Source organism: Thermobia domestica, chromosome 4 (genome assembly GCF_964235325.1).
Source record: "Thermobia domestica chromosome 4, izTheDome1.hap1.1, whole genome shotgun sequence".
NCBI classification, from domain to species: Eukaryota; Metazoa; Arthropoda; class Insecta; order Zygentoma; family Lepismatidae; genus Thermobia; species Thermobia domestica.
In genome coordinates this window covers 314,535,877-314,557,286 of record NC_137457.1, presented here as the reverse complement: position 1 = coordinate 314,557,286, position 21,410 = coordinate 314,535,877, and the positions used below count along the sequence as shown (strand labels likewise).

The 21,410-nt window shown below is 36.2% G+C and overlaps 1 protein-coding gene across 2 annotated transcripts; it reads left to right on the top strand.

Annotated features, from left to right (window-relative positions):
• Positions 1-3,396: 3,396 nt before the first annotated feature.
• ND-19 (NADH dehydrogenase [ubiquinone] 1 alpha subcomplex subunit 8) lies at positions 3,397-20,696 on the top strand. 2 transcript variants are annotated; one of them, XM_081756538.1, is made up of 2 exons: positions 3,397-3,525; positions 20,001-20,696. In XM_081756538.1, exon 2 carries the CDS (start codon positions 20,029-20,031, stop codon positions 20,554-20,556), a length of 528 nt encoding a protein of 175 aa, XP_081612664.1. In that variant the 5' UTR covers positions 3,397-3,525; positions 20,001-20,028; the 3' UTR covers positions 20,557-20,696. The 2 variants fall into 2 exon arrangements, with proteins under 2 accessions (XP_081612664.1, XP_081612665.1); XM_081756539.1 differs by having other exon boundaries at positions 3,422-3,531.
• The last annotated feature ends 714 nt before the right edge of the window (positions 20,697-21,410 follow it).

Sequence of the window (21,410 nt, the reverse complement as noted above, 5' to 3'; positions counted from 1 at the left end):
ATTTCCCCGCGGGGTGACTCATGACGTCATACCACGTGACCTGAAAAATTTGAATTTCCCGCGTGGGCGGGGCCTAAAGTCACGTGACCTCTCTCAGCCAATCAACCGCGAGGTACCAAAGCACTCATCTTAGCCGTAAAAGGGAACGAATTTCAAAAATCCTGGTCATAAAAGAGAGTGAGGATGAGTCATTCGCGCATAACGGGGGTCCTACAACTTTTATGGTGCTAGCCTGGCTTGGGCCCGAAGTGGTATATGCTTTGTAAACCCGAGTACGGCCCGCGAGCTCGGTCCGAGCACGTGCAGACCTCTACCGTATAATAAAACTGCACCGTTATAAGATAAGAAAAAAGCAGTGTGTTGTAATATAGATAATAGGCTTGATGCATAGGTGAAGATATTATGGAAATTAACGAATCCATATTTAAAGAGCTTGAACCAAGAAATGTATGGAGCACAGAGAGAAAAAGGAGGCGATGTTGTTGGTAGAGAGAACAGAAAAAAATCAAGTAACCACAATTATAAAGAAGAGTCGTGCTTTTTCGAAATAGAAATAAGCGGTGAGGAGTAGAAAAAATAAGAAGTCTGTTAGGAAGGGGAAAATGAAGACAAGAGGAAAAGAAGTCGTGTTGGGGGAATCAAGATGGGGAACGGAGACAACAAGGACGATGTCAGTACCAAGACGCCGTTTTACAGGAAGCGTCATAAAAAGTTCAACGTTGAAAAACAAATGTATTGAGAGCGGAAAACGATCGATAGACAATACTAAAAGATGAATAATAACTTCATTATTTATCCTCCACGATAACAAGTTTATTTGTTCAACAAAAAGACATAAAAAGTCCTTTGTAAAGTCGCTTTTAACTTCGTATTGCGAGTTTGCCTAACACGTGATGCTAACTTTTGCATTTAGAAACATGGAAGCGAGGTCAGAGTTTACCATCATGCCAAGTTTGATCCTTATTTGATAAGTTCGGTTTGAAACTTTTTGTTTTCCAAATATAACCTAATAAAACTTGAAAACCGAAGGCAAGCACATCAAAACAATTCAAATGCATAATAACAAAAGTCGTAGGCCATAGATTATCTCTGTTATGAGCACATGTACAAAAAATGAAAAAAGGGAAAAGCTCTTCAAAATACGTGGTTTCTAATCTTGGTAGAATATTTTCAATTGTACCAGGTCTTTGTTGGCTCCACACTGGTGATGCACCCTACGTTAAATGAAAAGGCGATGCTTTTAGTTCAGCAGTTTCCTTCCTTAGTCCCTCACAATACTCGCAATTCAGATTTGTTGAGAAATAGGTTCAATAGTGTTCCAAAATCCCTTACAACCTGTGCATGTTCCCTGTGTTATTTTGTGTGGCCTTATGTTTTTTTCAAGCAATATGCTGAGCTAGAAACATTATATTTTATTTATTTAAAAACAACTCAATTAGACTGTGGTCCAGACTACTAATGCAATTGGAAAAATGCACCATTTTAGACAATGATTTAGTTAGAAAAAATATTTAATGAAACTCGTGAATTTAGCAGTATTGGGTTTCTTCATAGTCAGACAAATATTTTCAGGAACGGCGTTTTGTGCGTTCTAATGCAACTAAAGCATTGCTTTTAAATTAAAAACATAGGCAGATCCAGGGGGTGGCGATCGGGGCTTTCCCCTCCAGAAGAGGAAACTTTCTTCTTTTATATATAAATAAAACCCACCCCACAGTAGCTCTAAGTACCAGTATTACAACCCACCGCGTCTCAGAAGTCCTTCTTGGATCCGCCCCTGATTAAAAATAACTTATTTCAAATAACTTTCCTTTCTACTAGTTTTTTCTTATTTTTTCAATCATATAACCCCGAATTTTTGTTACACTCGATAACACAGCAGGTCCAGGTCCTCCACCAATGCAAGTGTGATCCTGATTAGTTGAGTTCATGTGTGATTTTATGTTTCCTAAAGTTTGACTCAAAATTTTACTGCTCATAGCTGGGAATAGAAAACTTTCAGAACATAATATATCAGATGATTTTAAATAGGGTCAAGGTTAATGATATACCAAATGTTATCCCGATGAGACTAGCTCGGTCGACCTTATATCATATAGACCTATCGAGTTATCTCCAGCCCAAAACAAAATTTGCATATAATTGCACCGCTTATAATTACAAATACCGCTTATAATTGCTTTCTGTATATTTTGCATTGCGTTACATTCGGCTTGTTTTGTGAAGGCTGGTACAGAAAGTTTCTAATATTGGGGTTTATTCAGCACCGATTTGTGTTAAGACAATGCAAAAAGGTTTTGTTTAAGTTTGCGATAATCGGTATAGCAGTTATACTTCATTTTTTCAATTCTGCGTTATGTTATCCTTCGTTATTTTTGCTAACGTTGCAACTGAATGAGCCCATTCCGAAAGACTTTGCCTTGATGTAAGCACACGTAACATTTTTGATTTAGTGTGTGGTAATAGGAATAACAATCATAATTTACGATGTGCTTTTTCCACATTTTTTGAGAAAGTTGTTCGGAAATGTCGTACTAAATGTCGTTGACTTTTAAGCGATAAATGAAATAAAGAACATTGATACACACCATGCTTATTATAACTAATTAGAATGTAATAGTTTCATGTGTTTTTCATAAATACTTGTGGGGTCTTTGCCTCTCTTATAGCTATTTGGTTTCAAATCACTCTTCTAGTTGTCTATAGCTGTTTACTGAATCGAAAGATCCTTAAATGAAGAAAGTGAGGCCTAGTTCAGGCAACGTAACACAGCTTCTGAGTTTTAGTTTGTGATAACAGTTATTACATAATTTGTGTTGTGGTACGTTACCATTTTATGCAAAAGTAAATACAGAATGCGTCTTCATATAATTTACGTCACTAATTTTACAAAAGGTTCGGATAATATATGACTTATTTTATGTATAAATAATAAGAGAAGAATTAGGTCACCTTGGGTGGTGGTGAAAAGATGTTCTACATAGAATCCATTTTGTATTCATATCAGGAGCGCTTCCAGAAGGGGCGATGGCCCCCCCCAAAAGAAGAAACTTTCTTATTTTATATATAAATAAAACCCATCCCAGAGTTTGAAACTCTTAAAAGTAGCTCTAAGTAGCAGTATTACATCCCACGCCTCCTCTAGAAGTCCGTCCTGAACCCAGATTCAGATCCCAGATTCATATCCAATTTATTGTATGCAATAATCTTCTATATTTTGACAGTAACTAGTGTATTCTTTGTGTATTTTAAAACAATTCGTCTTTGTTCCACCTATCTCTGTTATTTTTTTAAACAATTGTGACAAATCATTCGGAATCATGCAATAGGTTCGTCCGTGCCATCCACTTATACGCTTTTAATCAATCACTGTTTTCAAAACAATTTAAGTGATTTTATCGACATAGCTCAAAAGCTGCAACGACTGTAATTATAGTTACACTTATATATGTAGATAAGAAAAGAAGAAAAAGAAGATAGGGGTAGCTGAAAGCAGAATCGGTTTGAGATTTGTTGATATAATTGGTAAATGTTAGTTTAAATATATAATTTATTGGCTTTATTATAGCATTTAGTTTAAATTTATTCGAATGAACAACATTATGCTGAACAGCAGTATTATTTGATCGCGTATATTAATATTTGAAACTAGTTATCACTACCATTGTACTTTCGAAACTATCTCTGTGATATTACTAAACTTACAACAGTAATTAATTTTGTTACAATTATTGTCGATTTTGGCTTGTCCTTGCAGATTGGAATATGTGAGACACTGTTAAGATACTTTAACGTCACGTTTGTTAGTGTAAATAGTATCCTAATGAATTTTTCGATGCCTACCAATCCCCTAGGTATAGACCTACACAAATGCAAACTGGGATACATAAAAACTGTTTGCGCAGTTAAAGTTGAAGAATGCCATTAAAAATAATGACATTCGTGCTGCGGAGTAGGTCCAGGATTTTCACGCTGAAAAATGAATTATTTGTCACTTACGAGGAAGTTCATTGTCTGTATCTTAGAAATTGATTCTTAAGAATTTCTTGGTGCACGTTCAGTTTAAGAGAACTTTACCATTTTGCGTGTATATACTGCGTCCAAATATATGTCGTAAAACCTAGTGGTAAAAGTACAAGTCAATCTGTGGTAGGTAACCTCTGAAGAGCACGAATGCAGTCTAACCGAGTTAAGGCAGGACCAGAACAGTAGAGGTGAGCCCTCAGAGAGCTGTTGCGTCAACTATAGATTGTATTCGCGTAAATGAGGATGTCGCTAAAAGCACTAGGCTAGATAGACCTACCTCCTGTGTATTCGCAAAAAATATCTTTCACTGCTGGTTTCTGCCAATAACATTTCAACCATTAATACGTTGTTCACAATTGAAAAAGTAATTGTTCCTCCATTTATTTCCAGTGCTTTCCTACATTTGCCACACTTCCTGCTCAGTTTCAATAATATGTGCCGCTCTACAAAACGTAATAACTCTTCTACATCAGCATAGGTTGTTATAATTCTCGTAATGAAAATGTCATATCCATTACATGCAACGTGCTGGAAATTAATCTCCTCATTGCACCGTAATGTCTGAGATCAGTATGCATCCACGTAAAATAGTACCAACAACACGCAGGTTTTAACACTCTAAAATACTATGTTAAACTAATGTTGTTAGCATGAATTTCATGAAAAATAAATCATTTCACCTCTTCTTTCGTGTAAATTTTACATTTTTCACGTTTCTGTACCTACTCTCCGGCACATCCGGAAATATGATTATAAAATTATAATTGTTGCATTATTTTTTCTTACTGCCCTCTACAATATTTGCGTTTGGCGATATGATAATACGTCACTTAGCATAGATGAAGTTTATGCGGGCCATCAGATAAAACTGCTGAAAAATTAGAACCGTTCCACGATTTGCTTGTAACTTCAGCGTCCTTCGGACATATGCTATAAAAACTACAGTGCAAAAACACAAATCAACTTGTGCTGGGTAGTCACTAAATGTACTAATGCTTATCTGATCGAGTCAGGGTAGTGCGAAACAGGTACATCCACATGTTATTGCATATTTAGAAAGCAGAGATAGAGATGCGCGTAAGAGGATAGTGAAAACACAGGCGAGGTTCTAGAACACAGGTTCCCCTTCTCATCTAGCTGTAATAAAGAGAAATAACAACGTGCCCTGCGGGGCTCTAACCCACCTTCACTCGCTAACGCTCGCTCGGCAATACTTTGTGAATTAAATATTAAACTTCGCTTCAGAAAGCAACCAACATAGCTACTAACCTGTATGGGGGGGGCCTGTGTTCTAGAACCTTTTCGAAAGCACGCTGTGTTTCTGATGTTGCTAGATTCCTTACCTGCTTGACACCTTTATCTTACGGATCGTAGAATAGGGTAGGTTAAGTTAGTGCATGTATGTTGCATTTATAAATATCTTAATGCGGCTTTTCGCAGTGATAAAATGTTTCGATAGCACTTATAATGGTTTTACACTACTGCTGCACTTTTTTAAAAAATACATCCGTTGTACACTGTGCAAAAGTATTACGCCGATGGAATATAATATCTAGTACAGCCTTTTTTTTTTTTTCATATGCGCGTGTTTATTCAACCGTCGTATATCATTTGTGATTGTTTTACACTAGTAACCTTCCACTTGTATGTTTACGTAAAGTTGTACTTTATTTCTTATTATATTTAAGTCAATCACCTGCAGAAATTTGTTCCTTAGAAATATGCAAGGTGTTTAATTTTCCGTGTAGTAGCCCCGCGTAGGGTGGTCGCTTACGCTCTCGCCTTCAATCCGAGCGGTCCCTGGTTCGATTCCCGGTGGGAGCACTCGGTCTAAAAAGTGTAAAAAGCTTTTTCACGCCAGCCATCACACCAGGCAGGGTTGGCTGGTTTAAACCAAAAAAACGAAAAATGTCCGTAAAGTGTAACTATTCGTAAAATCTTGATGAAAACACATTTGTGGGTTATCACGTTTCACTCCCATATATTATTCGTGCTATATTCAGACCTAAATTCCCCATTCTTTACTCAAAGAGATTATATTACTAAAGCAACTTTTTTTTTTTTAATGTAACTTTATGGATGTTTCTTTTATGATTTTTTTTAGTGTGTTATTATTGTTGTGCAACCAAAGGAAACTTATGAACATTGTTTCGTTTTAATAATGTTTACTATTCATAAAATACATCGAGATGCCGTACTTTTTTGGGGAGGGGGTCATACAAACCCCACGAGAGGCAATTATTGAAATAAGAATCTGGTAACTATTTATGTATAAATGGGTCAGCGTCAAAGTGGACTCAAATAATTCGTATCTTTATTCACTTTTCTTACTGATATGCAAAGTAAGTCCTTATATTTCTTTAACTTGGACTAATAAAAGTCGCAGTGAACTGCCTTGAACTAAATTAATTCTTCTGTACTCTGTAGTACTTTGAAATTGTCCATATGTAATTTTGTATAATGGATCCACTTGTGTAAATGTTTATCTTTTTGTGCTTCTGTACTAATGACTCTTGACGATTATATTAACAAATATGTAAAGATCAGTCAACGTATTTTCACCAGGAATCCTACATGATAGAGTCGGCAGACGTATCGCATTTGTAACGAATTAGTCCCGGTTTCGAGTTCAAATGGAGGACAATTTCTCTTAGATGTAAGCCGAGAAGCGGTTTGGATTCCACTTTAAGCTTATGTGGCCCCTTCCAGCCTAACCCGGTTGTTGCAGACTAACACTTAGGCGAAACAAGCTTACTTCTGTCCATATGTGATATAAATACATAGAGCAAATTATTTAAACTAAAAAAAAAACCGGGTTTAAAAAAAACTGGCTTTTGGTTTTTTCAATAAAAACCATGGTTTTTGCCAACCCTGACACCAGGCAAAAGCCGGGGTGGTACCTGACATACAGGTCCCAGGCCCCTTCTTTCCCTTTCCTCGTATAGTGTGCTCGCCGACGGTCGTCATCCCTTATATGTGACGGGCTAACATGGCCATAGATGCCGAAAGCTGAGAACTCTAAATCCTAAATAAATTTTCGTTGTAAATTTTGCGAAATATGGCATTTCTTAAACTTGATCTGCACTAAAAAAAATGTTCCAATGTTTGATGTTCTTTTACGTAGTAGGAGCATACGAAGTGATTTCTTGCATGACTTAAGTGTACCTAGGTAGAGCCGAAAAACAGAATAATAGGGGAGGAAGGAAGATGAATAGCAGTAGGCGCTATTGGTGTAAACTAATATGCTGTAAAAAGTATTGGAGTGTCTACTGCCTACTTTTGCAAAGTATACTGGCACGAGAGTATTTGATTCCCGATCCAGCGCAAGGCAGAAGAGAAGTAACACTAAGGCCTGGTATACCTAAAATGAAGGGGCTTGCGCTATTTAGAGTTACTGTAACAGTACACACACACACTTTGCTCGTAAGAGCCTATATACTGGAGAATTCACTACAGATATTAGAGCATACCTTACACTTATTTGTTTCCCTTTTTATTCCGCACTCATCACTGCTGAAGATCTTTACCTTCATTTTGCCAGTGTGGAGGAAATTACGGACTGTCTTCACTGTTCATTTGATTCCTTACGTAGAATGGCATCGTAATGGAGCACACTTCTTAATGCTGTTTCTCTCTTTAAACATGATTTACCTGTGTGGCATCTACGCGAATAAGTTTCTTAATTTACTCTTTCTTTGTGAGAGCACGATGGCTTAGTGGTAGAACGCTTACCTCTGGTGCAATGGGTTCCTAGCTCGATCCCCGGCTAACATCATGTTCGTGGGTTTTCTCGGATACTCCCGTTTCCTCTCGCTTTTCATTCCACCAGTTCTTCCATCATCATTCACTTGCTTTAATCGTCGTCTTCGTTAGCCTAAAGAAAGTAATCGTTGGATGTTAAACTGAAATATTTCATTTCCTACTGTTTCTTTGTGAATGTAGATTGTACTGGGATTTTCTTCTTTCAAAGATTGTCAGTTGTATTCTTAATCTGCACGTTGTCGTCCTTTTTGCGAATGTAAATTTTGTATAATGGTTCAGATTAAGAATAATTGAGTTTTGTTCCACAGATGTGAGCCAGAAGTATTGAAAAATTCAACAATTTACAGGAGAAATAGAGTACTGAAACGGAAATTACGTCTTTCCCTTATTGTTTATCGTGGGGATCGTTTAAATATGACAATAACTCTTTCGAAACATTCTCGTTTACGCGCATATCCCCGTTGCTGATGCCCCTGCTCCCTATCGACGAGAAACCGCGCGAACCCATCTGCTGTGCGAAACAACATCGGGATCAGACCTGAAATTTCGTGCCCTAAATATACATATATATACAGGGTGTTTTTCAAAACAACAACGACAACGTGTGGGAGGTGATTCCTGACATCAAGATAAGACCAAAAGTATAGACCAACCTGGATACACAAATGCTTGCTTTCGGAGTTATGGGCTGCCGAAAACATGAAAAAATGAACTTTAAAGGTCAATAGCTCCGAAACTATGGGACCTACCGTAGTCGGGTCAAGACTTCACTTAATTAATATGTGCCCTATCCAAAAATTCATGTTTCAGAATCCTAAGGTATTCACACAATAATTTTTATAGCGGGAGGTTGGCTACGGGCATATAATTTGAAGTACTCACCAACTATCTCTATAAAAAATTGTTGCGCAAGTACCGCAGGAGTCAAGTAAGTCGTATCTTCGCAGTTTAAGATGAGTGATTCAATGTGGGGATCGTGTTCCATCCCCGAAAAAGTTCCCAAAATAAAACTCTGATTGAAATTTCCATTTTTGGCACATATTTCTTTCAAACTGACTGTTCAGACAAATAGTGAAAAAGTGACCGACTGGACCGCGACTCGAACCCGAGACCTCCAGCATACCGTGCCGATGCGTTAATCACTACACCACCCAGACCGTTGCGTTAGAATTCGCACCCATACATTGGGACAGCCTTAAAGGGCTCTTTCCCCAACCACTACTTCTTTTAACCCCCCCCCCACAACCCTCGGTTAGTCCTTGCGAGCGTGTAAGCTGTTACTACTCTCAGTGTTGCCGTACCTCCGATCCACTTGTGTAGTTAAATGTCCGGCAAAACAAGGAGAAAGCTTTCCTTCCTATTTTCAGTTAACAACAACAACAAAAATTTAAAAATACATATATATATTTCATCTAGGAAAAAGGAAAAAAGGAAAAGGAATCGAGGCAACATTGGTTTTTAGCCAGAAGGGATCATAAATCTCTACCAGGTGTCGCGGATATTAGTTAGCGGAAGGTTTAGAGGGGTGGACAGTTTTCAGAATTCTTGGAAAAAGAGCCCTCTAAGTATGGCCCAAAGTTTATAGAGGATTTGATGTGGAAAATCGGTTGTTTTATCATGTCTGTGATCATTCATTTTTATGTGTCATTAAAAAGTACTTCTGCTAGAAGCGACAGCCTATAAGAAATGAACTGTCACTCACTCACCTTACGTAACTTGTGTACGTAAGTGTGTAAAATTTATATTAATATGTAAAACAATGTGAAGTACTACCGAATCATTAAGGTGCGTGGTTTTAGTTCCACCAAACACATCTGTATGACCAATATTTTCTTGAGCTCTCGAAATTTGGAAGTTCCTAGATATAAATTTGTCAAAATTAATAGTCTCGAATATTTTTGTAAAATAATATTATCATTTAACAGTGCAGATTTATTAAAGAGACTGCCACTTTAACCTGAAGTTAATGATGCTATAAAGTATTACCGGTAATTTGAGTTAATTTCTTTTCCATCATAGTATTTACCTGGCTTCTAGAGCCATATTTAATTCCTTCTTATTTATTTACAATTTTATCTTTAATAGTAAATTTCAAGATTCTTATTCTTTCAACGTAAACCCTTTTATAAAGAGTGCAAATCGCGCCCGTTTAGGTTTGATACGTTTTTACAGAAGAAATAATATCTCTTAGTGTCAAAATGTTTAATTTTTGTCTGTATGCCTTTAAAGAAAATAAGATAGGTTAATTTTGATTTTGAGTTTAGAATCCCTTTGAGCGGCGAGGCTATGTGAGACGTGGACCTACTAATTAACGTGGAATCCGAACCACATAAGCTCCCGTCGCGAATCTCCCACGCCAAAAGCGCGTACGCTAACCAAGATAGGTTATGTTAGAGTAGATTACGGCTATAGTTTAAGTTTATTATGGTTATTTCGTAATGTGTGCTATTATTATTATTATTTTGTGTATGTGTGTTTGTATTAATGTTGTATTGTGGAATGCTTTGCAAGCAGGTAGCTAACTATGTTGTGAATCGTGCAGCTTGACAACTGTGAAGTCACATGAGTTTCAAATGGCACAAATAATTATTGAGCATTCCCTGAGTGTATGTGACGTATGAGATAGCCTTAAAACAGTGTAGAGAACTGCTGTAATAGACGTGATGGTGAAAAACAGACTGAACAGCTGGGTGTCAAATGCTATATAAAACATTAAATTAGTGTATATATAATATTATTGTTAGGTATTGTCCCCTTTAACCCCAATCGATCAATAATATTGTTGGAAGAGAATCTAAGTTCGTCAAATACGATCTCAGTCGTTCAGCTTTCAATTAATAACTTTTGAAGTCAAGAATTAATTCAGCGACTTTACATTTTTGTTTTTAATTGGTGATTTGTAAACTAGTGTATCTGCCGCTTGTTACTGTCTCTGATAAATAACTTCCAACAAAATCTTATTTTATTTAGTAAAATAACCTCATAAGGATTTCCTTTTAACCGTATAATGTTTTAGTATTTAGTAAAGTTTACAGATTTTGACGTAAATGTTAGAATATCTTTTAAACTATAACAGAACATGTGTTTACATTTTATATAATAAATACTTTAAGTATAGCTTTTTTACCAACCGAGGGTAGATATAGGGCTAAACGAATAATTTTCAAAATTCACTTCAGATGAGGCTTTTTTTTTTTCCATTCATTCATTTTATTTTCGTTGCGCAATCTTGGTCTAAATTTTCCTTTCCCTATATTTCGTTTTGGTTTTTGTTTTTGTTTTTCTTTCTTAATTGGGCTTGTTAGAATATTTTCCAGTTCTCAGTGGTCATTGGTTCCGTTTCAGCTGAGGGTGGTACCTTGTGTTTGTGGTTTGATGTTTGCAAACTTTTTCACATAGGATTGCAGATAACAAAGTATAGGCCTTGGCGGTAAGGTCGGAATTTACTTGGAAGATGTCATGAGAACTTCAATAAGCTAACTTAAGTTCTGGTTTCCAGGAACATATAGAATACACAAATATGTTCTTGATTGTTAGATGTACGTTCATGGGCGCCTGAAGAAAATTTTCTAGGAGGAGGCATCTTTCTGCTTGCTATATTACATTTTTTTGATTCTTATTTGTATCAAGAAAATCTTAAGAAATTTAATACATTTTCGTAAGCTAGGGGCAGCCCGGGTGCCCATGTGTATGTTTGTTTTAGGCCAGCAGACTCTGTAGAAATCAATTAGGAGCATATTTGAGCAATTCATGGTCTAAAAGAAAACGAACACCATCAAACACCTTTAGTTATTCATTAAACATCTTTAGGTATTTTGTTTTTTAATTGATTTCATATTAATTCTTTTGTGTGAAAATTTACTCTTGTAATTCTTTTAAATTTTCTCACTACTCTTTCGAAATGTTCCTTGTGCTAGCAGTAACTAATTTTATTTTGCTATTTATTTAATGGGTTACATGATCCAAACTGGATTAAAGCTCCGAGTAGCAAGATGGTGGTTAACACCCGTTAATAATAATCCTAATAAACTAGGATGTGTGTAGTTTGTAGAAAAGAATTTTCTTCAAGTAACCTGGGAGTTCGGACTGTCAAAAGCAACTCTATAGATTCAACACGTTTTTCTAAGTTTAAGATATGTTTTGAGAAGCAGGATCTTGTATTTAATCTTTTTAAATTAAGTGTTAACTAAATCAAACTGTACTGGCACTGGCCAGTCAACATTATGCTCTGCTTCCAACATGGATCCATGCAATAAAAAAAAAAACCATAGAAAAAAGTTTTCATTGATATATATTAATTTGAAGATACGTTATAAAATTTGTGCAATATCTCAAATAGCAATTCTGTGTTTAATTTACGTGTTTGCTTATCCACTGTTATTAATCAAGTCTTTATGTAGCTCTTACAAGCATTCTTCACTCCTCTTCATCATCATCATCATCATCATCATCATAAATATTCTGCCATTATTGACAGGTCACTTGCTGCAACTGAGAAGCTTCTATGCGCCACAGTCTTCCGCTAAGTACTTCGTCTTCACGTACGACTTTTTTGTTTTGATATCGTATATCAATCGTAGTGTCCTTCGCCTTCTTCCTCTCTTTCCTGCCACCATACCCTCTAGTACGTCCGTTATGATACCAGGGCTCATAGCGAGCTACTTTTTTTTAACTAAAAGTTACCTTTTTCTTTAAGTTGATCACTAAAACTTACTTTTTTTTTTTTTTCAAATTTGTCACTAAAAGTTACTTTTTTTTGAGAAGTAAATTGACTTTTCCGTGTGATTTATGTTTTGTATTGGCAGTTTTCTAAGAAAAATATTATAAAAATAAAGGAAAAGGCAGAAACTTGTTATTCATTACTCTTCTGAAAGCTATAGTACTTGCTACCACATGTGAAAGAGCTTTTATTCTTTCTAAACCGCAGTGGATGGTTGGTGGATGCTTAAGCTCTCAAGGTGGGGTTGAGAACCCTTCTGTGTCTATTCTTTCTTCTACCATAATAGTCTTTTAGTTTTCTCTCGTAATAGTTAACGCTCCGCTCAACGTTGTGTGTGTGTGTGTGTGTGTGTGTATTTGTGTGGTTCATTATGTTCGTCTTGTGTTATGCTACTTGTATGTTCTTCTTAAGAGTAGGTGATGTATTTGAATATTTCATGGCTTAGAGAACTCTCAATGCTAAGTTGAATATAATGTCTGGGATGAAGAAATTCGGAAATAGACCAGAACTGGTTCCACTTACTCAGAAGCTTCTTACATCTGCTAAGTCTGCTTATCGTAACTACAAAGCATACTTAGAAATCCTAAGAAAGGATGAAGCTTAAAAAGAAGAAGTAAAGAAAAAAATGAAACAAAACAACAAAGAGAGAGGTGATGGAGAAATTGACAAAGGAAAAATGGATATTACGAGATTTGGTCACTTTTTAGTGTGTTTTTGGTCACTTTTCAACTATTTACAAGAGACCAGACCACTATGAGCCCTGTGATCTTCCTTTTTCCTTCACAGTTCCTTCTTCCTTCCAATAAGTTTCTCTTCTTAATAATATCTAAAAGTGTTCTTTTCTCCCCCCACCATTTCTAACAACCTCTCATTCGTTTTCCGCTCGACCCAGCTAATACTCTCCATCCTTCTCCACACCCACATATTTCGAAAGTTTCCAGTTCCATTCTTCATTAGTGTACCTTTATCCTATTAAATACTACGGGTCAGGAAAAATTGTTGGTGTGGCACCTGGAAATCAGATGAAAGTCAGGAAGAAAGATATTTTATAAGCATATTGCTGTTATCTCGGAAGCGGTCATAAATTAGAGGCAGACTATTTCTTTGTCAAGTCCCTCCGAAGTATTGCATGTCCTTTAGATGGAAGATCGATGGATATATCAACCACCAAGCTACGGCTTCATGTGATGAGCTGACACATATAAAAGTAAGATCTTCCACCAATAAACGTGTAAGATCTTCCACCAAGGTACACAACGGCTGTCGCAAGAGTAGGACTATTATCTATAGACTTACGGTCAATATTTCTGATTGGTAGTATATGTAACCATCGGAGACTCTTTATTCCTATTTCAATTAACTAATCATTGGAAATGTTACTTGTTATATCGTTTATTCAAGCTGTACTTCAACAAAATTTTAATTCGACTGTGAACGTTTGGGCAAATATTTATTGCTACCTTCAGCACATATCTTTTCAAAAAACTAACGTTGCTTGTAGAACTAAGCTCGCATATTGTCTTCTTCTGTATTTCAAAACTCATGTAATTCCTGCAGTCTTTCAAATTCTCTTTGCACGTATATAATTATCTTTGTGTGTGCACTAACCGGTATCATATGAAGGGGAAAAAAGAAGGAATGTCACAAAACTGCATTTTCGAGAAACGGCGTTTTAATATTGAAAAGCTGTACAAAATGAATAGAGTTAGTAAAATCTTTTGCCCCGGTTTACACTGACATTTCTACATCTACGCATGCATACATATACAGTCAAATAGTACCACGAGTCACCAACAGATAGGACAAAGCACCCGTTAAAGCACACACATGGACATTCCTTGTTTTTTCCCCTTACCCTTTATATGTAACTAGCGATTGATAATTAATGAAACATTGCTTCGAAGTCTCATTGGTTTCACCTGTATTTGTATCACTCCTCTAGTAAACGTGTTGGTTGAAGAAAATAGATGTAACTTAAAATGCACCTAGAGAACCTTGGTAGCTGTCTTCTAAGTTAAAATTTGAAATCTATGCCTTACTTCGTTGGTAAACATACTTAGGCTGAGAAAACTTAAAACTGTGTCATAAAATCACTAATGAAATCAGCCAACAAGTTTTACATCTGTACCTTTTAACTTTATTGTTCTCAGTGTAACCTTTAGATCTTGAAAAACGGTAGCTTCAGATGTATTCCGTATTAGATACGTAGAATATGTATTATACTAATTCAGTCTCACAAATGTTTAATCTGTGTGTGTTTTAAGATTTTGGGTCTCAGTGAAATTTTAAGTCATTAGCGAACGATAGCGTGAAATCTATTCCTCGATCACAACAGAGAAAAATCATTACACGACTTATGTGCAGAAGATGATCAACGGGATGTACTACTAGAAGCAACGTTAGTTCTTTTGCAGAGAACTGTGGTGAGGATGGCAATGCATTTTTGTCGAAACGTTCACAGTTGTTACTTTGGTGTTTTGGCGTAATTTTAATAAATACTATTATATTAAGTAGCAATTTGTTAGATCATCTGGATACAAGATGGCTATAAAAGTTGGAAACAACAGGATGCTTAAAAAAACCTGACATTGTGGTTCTCAACCTTTTTTCACTGACGACACATTTTACCAGGACATCGCGCCGCAGTTTGATATTTTTATTATAAATAGTAATAATTTCTATTATAATAGTGACACCTATTAGTTTTTATAGTGACTCTATGTAGCATTGAGCATTATTGGTACCGCTGGAGGTGTTGGCTGGTACAGTCTATCTCGATTTTAACTAATTATTATTAAATTTTTCATGATTTTTAAATTCTAAAATTTCGTGACACATCTTAGATCACTGCGTGACATACCAGTGTGTCGCGACACATGGGTTGAAAACCATTGTCTTAGTGCAGGAAATTGTCCACTTGTCTGCCAATATTCTCAGTACAGAATGCTCCACTGGTTTTCTTTGAATCCTTTTCGACATATTAGGCTGCATGTGTCCACTAGAACTGAATACGAATATGAATTCAAATTCTTCTTATCGTAAAATTCTTGAAATAGAACAAAGTAACACTTTTCAGTAACCAGAAACAAATAATTTCCAATCTCTGTCATACTACTATACTGTGTTTCAATAACTATAATTTTTAATAGAGCATAAGGAACATTTATTACCATTAAATTCTAATTTACTGACCTACATGTTCCAGCAACAATTTAATGAATGACTATTTCTCCTCTGTGGGCTCAGGTTTATTATTCCAGCGTGTATATAAAGTTACTTCATATTTTCGTTACTTTAACTGTCGGTAGATTTTTTTTTTCTTTTAACTCCAAGAGATATTTGATTATAAAATACTACATGCATACCTTACTTAGGTATGGCAGAGGTCATAGCAAGTCACATTTTTTTTTTTAACTAAAAGCTACTTTTTTCCACGTTGGTTACTAAAATTACTTTTTGGAAGGCTAAAATTACTTTTTCGTGTGATTTATGTTTTGCATTGGAGTTTTCTGGCATATGTTATGTTAGCATACAAACTTATTACTGCATTTTTATTTCATTTTGTATGCAGCTTCTTTTTTAGTTAACATTTGTAATTTAAGTTTGTAATAAGGGTATGATCATAATCCACATAATTTCCTTTGATCTTATTGTGTTAAAGGAGAATGAGTTACCTGTTTACAGTTTACTTTTCATTGTATGTGGAATGTTGGCAGAAGGCATACATATGTTTACCAATCATATGGTACCAAGACAAAATTTGTAACAAACCAATCGTACAAGACAAAATTTTATTACCAGTTAATGATAATCTAGATGCTATGTATTAATTACTTTAATTTTGTTTTATGGACATATTGAAAGTATAGATCAGATCCATTCAGATCAAAGTTGAAATACAAAACCATGCATTGTACAGCCAACGGATGACGAGAAGAACCCTAGCAGAAGTAGTGTGACGTAGGTATGGGCTCACCCACTTTTCGCACGGGGGTTTCGGCAAGTCCTTTCCTATACGAGTTCTCATGCTATCTAATTAATACATTCATTCCTTTTCTTGCGCGCAACGTATATGTTCTGTATTTAAACATGTATTTTACAAATATGAGTGATTGATATATCGTATATATGTGTATATATGCACATATAGGCGGCATTTTCAGTGTAAGAGACTCCTTGCGAATTCTTTTTATAGTTGATTCAGACAAATCCGTAGCTCTAGAAGCACGTTTTGTGGCTTGACCAAGAGGTACTAAACACTGTTTCTCTCTTGATTCGCGGTCACAGAATTCAACAATGTTGCTTATTATTTCTCGACAATCACTATAAATAGTCGCGCCTTTCTTCCTAGAGCTCGCCATTACACTAAAACACAGTATATTATAATATTAAAAACACCCTAATTCGAAAAACGCAACGAAACTAAGCACGAAACACAAAGCACAACGCGCGTTTCAAATGACACCACGGAATAGCACACAGAGAACTTTACCCGGAATAGCAGACGACATCTAAGTATAGACCACACCTAAAAAACCGAAAATGGACTTCACCGTGTCGTTGACCTTTCCCCGCTACCCCTGTTTTAGGGTTCTTCTCGTCATCTGTTTACAATATGCAATTAATAAGGAACCTCTAAACACAAGTAATTCAATTTTTTCATTAGCTGACGAACTTAAGGAAAATAATTTTTAATATTAACATTACGTATTTCAGCTGGCCCTATTTTGCTTGGGGGAAAAAATGTAAAATTGAATTTATGCCAAGTTTGGCATCAAGGTTTAAAGTTACTTTTTGATGGGGTTTTGGGCACTTTTTCATGTGCTTTTGGTCACTTTTCAACTATTTACAAGAGACCGGACACTATGAGCCCTGGGATGGTAACAACCTGAATTACTGTAACGATAAACCAATCACACAAAAGCTGAAGGTGCTTCCATAACACTACTTACTTTTTGGTTTGTTTGTTTGTGTGTTTCAGGACTTCCACGAATTTAGTTTCTTCACTAGAATAGTCACTGATGAATTTTTAACTCCACAAGCGAGCATCCATATTCCTTGTCCCTTTAGTTTTTGCGTGATTCGTTTTTCATTAGAATAATTGAGATCATTGTTGGGAGTTGATATTATTTTGTAAGCAACAAATATTAAATATATTGCACATGCCCTGTTGTTTGGAAGACGTGAAAACGCTGTGGTTGTACGTTGCGGAAAAATGTTGATCGGGGATTGAAGTGCATATGTATCCTCTTTATGTATTGAGCGAATTTGAGGACTAGTGTATTCACTTAAGGTATATGCAGGGTGTTTCAAAATAGCACCGACAACGTTTGGGAGGCAATTCCTGACACCAAGACAAAAAGTATAGACCAACCTGGATGCACAAATGTTTCCTTTTGGAGTTATAGGCTACCGAAAACGTGAAAAAAAAAAAGTTCATAGTTCCAAAACTATGAAACATACAGTAGTCGGGTTAAGACTTCCCTTAGAAACTAATGTGTGCGCTATGCAAAAATACATTGTTGCGGAAGTACCGCAGCATTCTGAAACATGGATATTTGGATAGGGCAGATACTAATTCCTAAGTGAAGTCTTGACCCGACTACGGTAGGTTTCTTAGTTTTGGAGCTATGAACCTGTAAAGTTCATTTTTTCATATTTTCGGCAGCCTATAACTCCGAAAGGAAGCAGTTGTGCATCCAAATGGTCTATACTTGTTGTCTTAAGCACCCTGTATGCTAATTGAGGGTTGCGAGTAAATACTAAGATATTGATTGGAAGAATAAACGAGTTTCTTGGTGATACTTGGCTTTTAAATTATAGTAATGGTTGCTTGTGCTAGTATATAAGTTCTTACAAAGTTACATGAAAGGCATGTCAACATAATTTCAGTAAGGGTACAGAGAGCTATATGTTACAAATTTTAACAAGACGACAATAGTTATCATATTAAGTAACTTGTAGCAGTATCTTATAGTCAAATAACTGTTGAAGTAGTAAGTTTCAAAACTTCACAAGCAATTAACACGACAAAAATGTGTGAGCAATTTTCGTATACAAGCTGCATAGACCCATTCAGGAGAAATATTCGATACAATATTTTTCAAATATTTGGTAAATACCATTCATTGAATTTTTACTGGAACATGCAAGTCAGTAAATATAAAAACTTCCATTTGCGGGGCATTAAGTCTCGTCTAGAAACTCCAAATATTTTCTTCTTTGTTTCAAATCATTAAATCACGAATACAAAATACAACAAAGTAGTTTAGATTATTCTCGTCCGTTCTGAAATTTGCAGCTCCACTTGTCTTACTTCTTCCCGTATTCTGTAAGCATTTCCCGCTGAAAATTGCTTCGGTTCTACTGCAGACAGTGCAGTATTAGTGAGATTTCGGACGAACCATCCCACCACGTTGTGATCGTTTTTGAATTTGAATTTTTTCGTTTGTTTTCGCAGTTCCTAGGACTGCAATTCATTTACATACGAGGTGTGTTCAAAAAAGTATCGAACCTTATTTTTTTTTCCCGCGTAAACCAATGAAGCGCGGGAGACTTTCTTCGGTATAGATGTAGAGGGGACACTCATGCGCAGTCGAGAATTTTTTTCCCGCTCGCAGAAGCGTCAATCACTGGCAGTCGGCCAACGAGTGAAGACGTGTAGTAAGCAGTCGTCGAATTTCAGGTTTTTTTTTTTTTTTTTTTTTTTTTTGTAAAATGACAGAAAAATATAAGCAGCGATATTGCATCAAATTTTGCGAAAAGCTTGGCGATATCCAAGCGGAAACCATTAAATCGGATCGGTACATTCAATTTTGAACGAGAATTTGGGCATGAGGAGAATGTCCGCGAAATTTGATGCAAGCTTTCATTGCCAAACACAACATTCGTATGTGTCATTAGGCTCCCTACTCACCCGACATGGCTCCGTGTGACTTTTGGTTATTTTCCAAGCTGAAAATGTCACTAAAAGGAACCCGATTTGAGTCAAGAGAAGGCATCTTGTGGAATGCAACGGCGCAGTTGCTTACCATTCCAAAAACTGGTTCCAGAAGTGTTTCTAAAAATGGCGGGAGCGCTGTGAGAAGGGTGTGCACTACCAAAGAGACTACTTTGAAGGGAATTAGTGTTTCGGATTTCCAAATCAATATATGTTTGCCAACCAAGAGTTCGATAATTTTTTAACACACCTCGTATGTTCGAAAATTTGCATTCCGTTGATTCCAGTGGAGCAGACAAGAGCAATTCTTTCAAGGGTTCTCCTCTCTCTCCTAGAGACGATGTAGATCCTTACATGCACGCGGATCGTCATGTGATTGAGGTTAGGTGAACATCGTTGGTGTCCCCTTCGTTATCTACTGTCAGATGTCAGAAAACAATAGCGCTGTTGTTTCCAAACTTTAATACTTACTCTGTCTTAATTTTCGAGAATTTACTTGTATTTGAATCTCTTTGCTAATTATAATTTCTTATTTTTACCGTGTCGTTTCAGGATATAAAAGGATATCTTCTTGGTTATCATGGTTTTAACCAAGGACGTCAACTTACCAACAGAGGATGAACTGACTGTTGAGGAAGTACAGCTAGGAAGTCCCGCCCTACGCGCTGGTGCGTTTCACTATGGCAAATATTGTGAGAATCAAAACAATGAATTCATGCTCTGTCGCACAGAATATGATGATCCGCGGAAGTGTCTTGCGGAGGGCAAAGCGGTCACCGCGTGTGCTATGGAATTCTTCCGCAAGATCAAAAAATCGTGCAAGGATGAATTTATAGCGTACACCAACTGCTTGGATAAATCTAGTGCCAAGCTGGAGTTTAGGTATTGTCGCAAAACCCAAGCGGCTCTTGATAAATGCGTTTTGGATAATCTAGGGCTCGAGAGGGCGGAATTTGGATACTTTTGTCGGCCGAAAGTTCATGATTCGAAGCGTCCACCCCCTCCACCAGAGAAGCCTACTCTTTATCCCGATGCTACACCTGGATTGCCAGAAGACGTAAAACCCCCTCCAGCCAAGTATGGAAGTCGCTTCTTCTTCCTGAATTAAATCCTAGAACGTTGTTTTTAGTTGTTGTATTTTTATGCTCAACACATGTTCAGTGTGGTTGCGATATATGCTGGTAAAACAAATGAGTTTGGCATAATGTATATCTAGTTAAATATTATATAATAAAAATGTACATAGGAGCAAGCATCTTTTGTTATCTATACTAGCCCCTAAAAAGTGGTGTTTGTGTGTTTAACTTACTTTAAGGTGATTTTAAAGCAACGCTACTTTCTGATAGATGGCAGCACGTTGTCCGTATCTTTCCCATGTATTTTATATAGAGGGGCGATATTCAAAATAATCCAATCAAATTCAAGAGATCAATATTCAAACTTTGTTCAAAGACAAATTGAATCAATAATCAGAGAATAATCCCCTATCAATTCCAAAACATTTTGTATAGAGCGACAATATTCAAAATAATCCAGTCAAATTCAAGAGATCGATATTCAAACTTTTACCGCAAAACGAATTAAATCATTAGTCAGGGAGTAATCTTTACCTTTCTTTTTGATAATTTATTTCTTTTCTTTGTTCACTGTGTTTTATTGTTGTAAGCAAGTTTCTGATGAGAAAAATTAATTGTTCTTAACAATGAATAATAAAAAGAAGTAATTACAAACTGCATGAATGATTGTTTTTGGTCATTAATCTTGAGTTTTTTTTTTATTATTTTGAATATAGTCGCTCCATACAAAATAAATTGCAAAGATAGGGAGAATGTGCTGCAGTCTATTCCTGTATACGTTATGATCTCAGGATAGTTATAAGTAGGGCTCGGATTTATATGACTGTCATATTTTTATTCTGGCATCTTTTTTCTTAATAACCATTTCTTCAGTACTTTATGATGA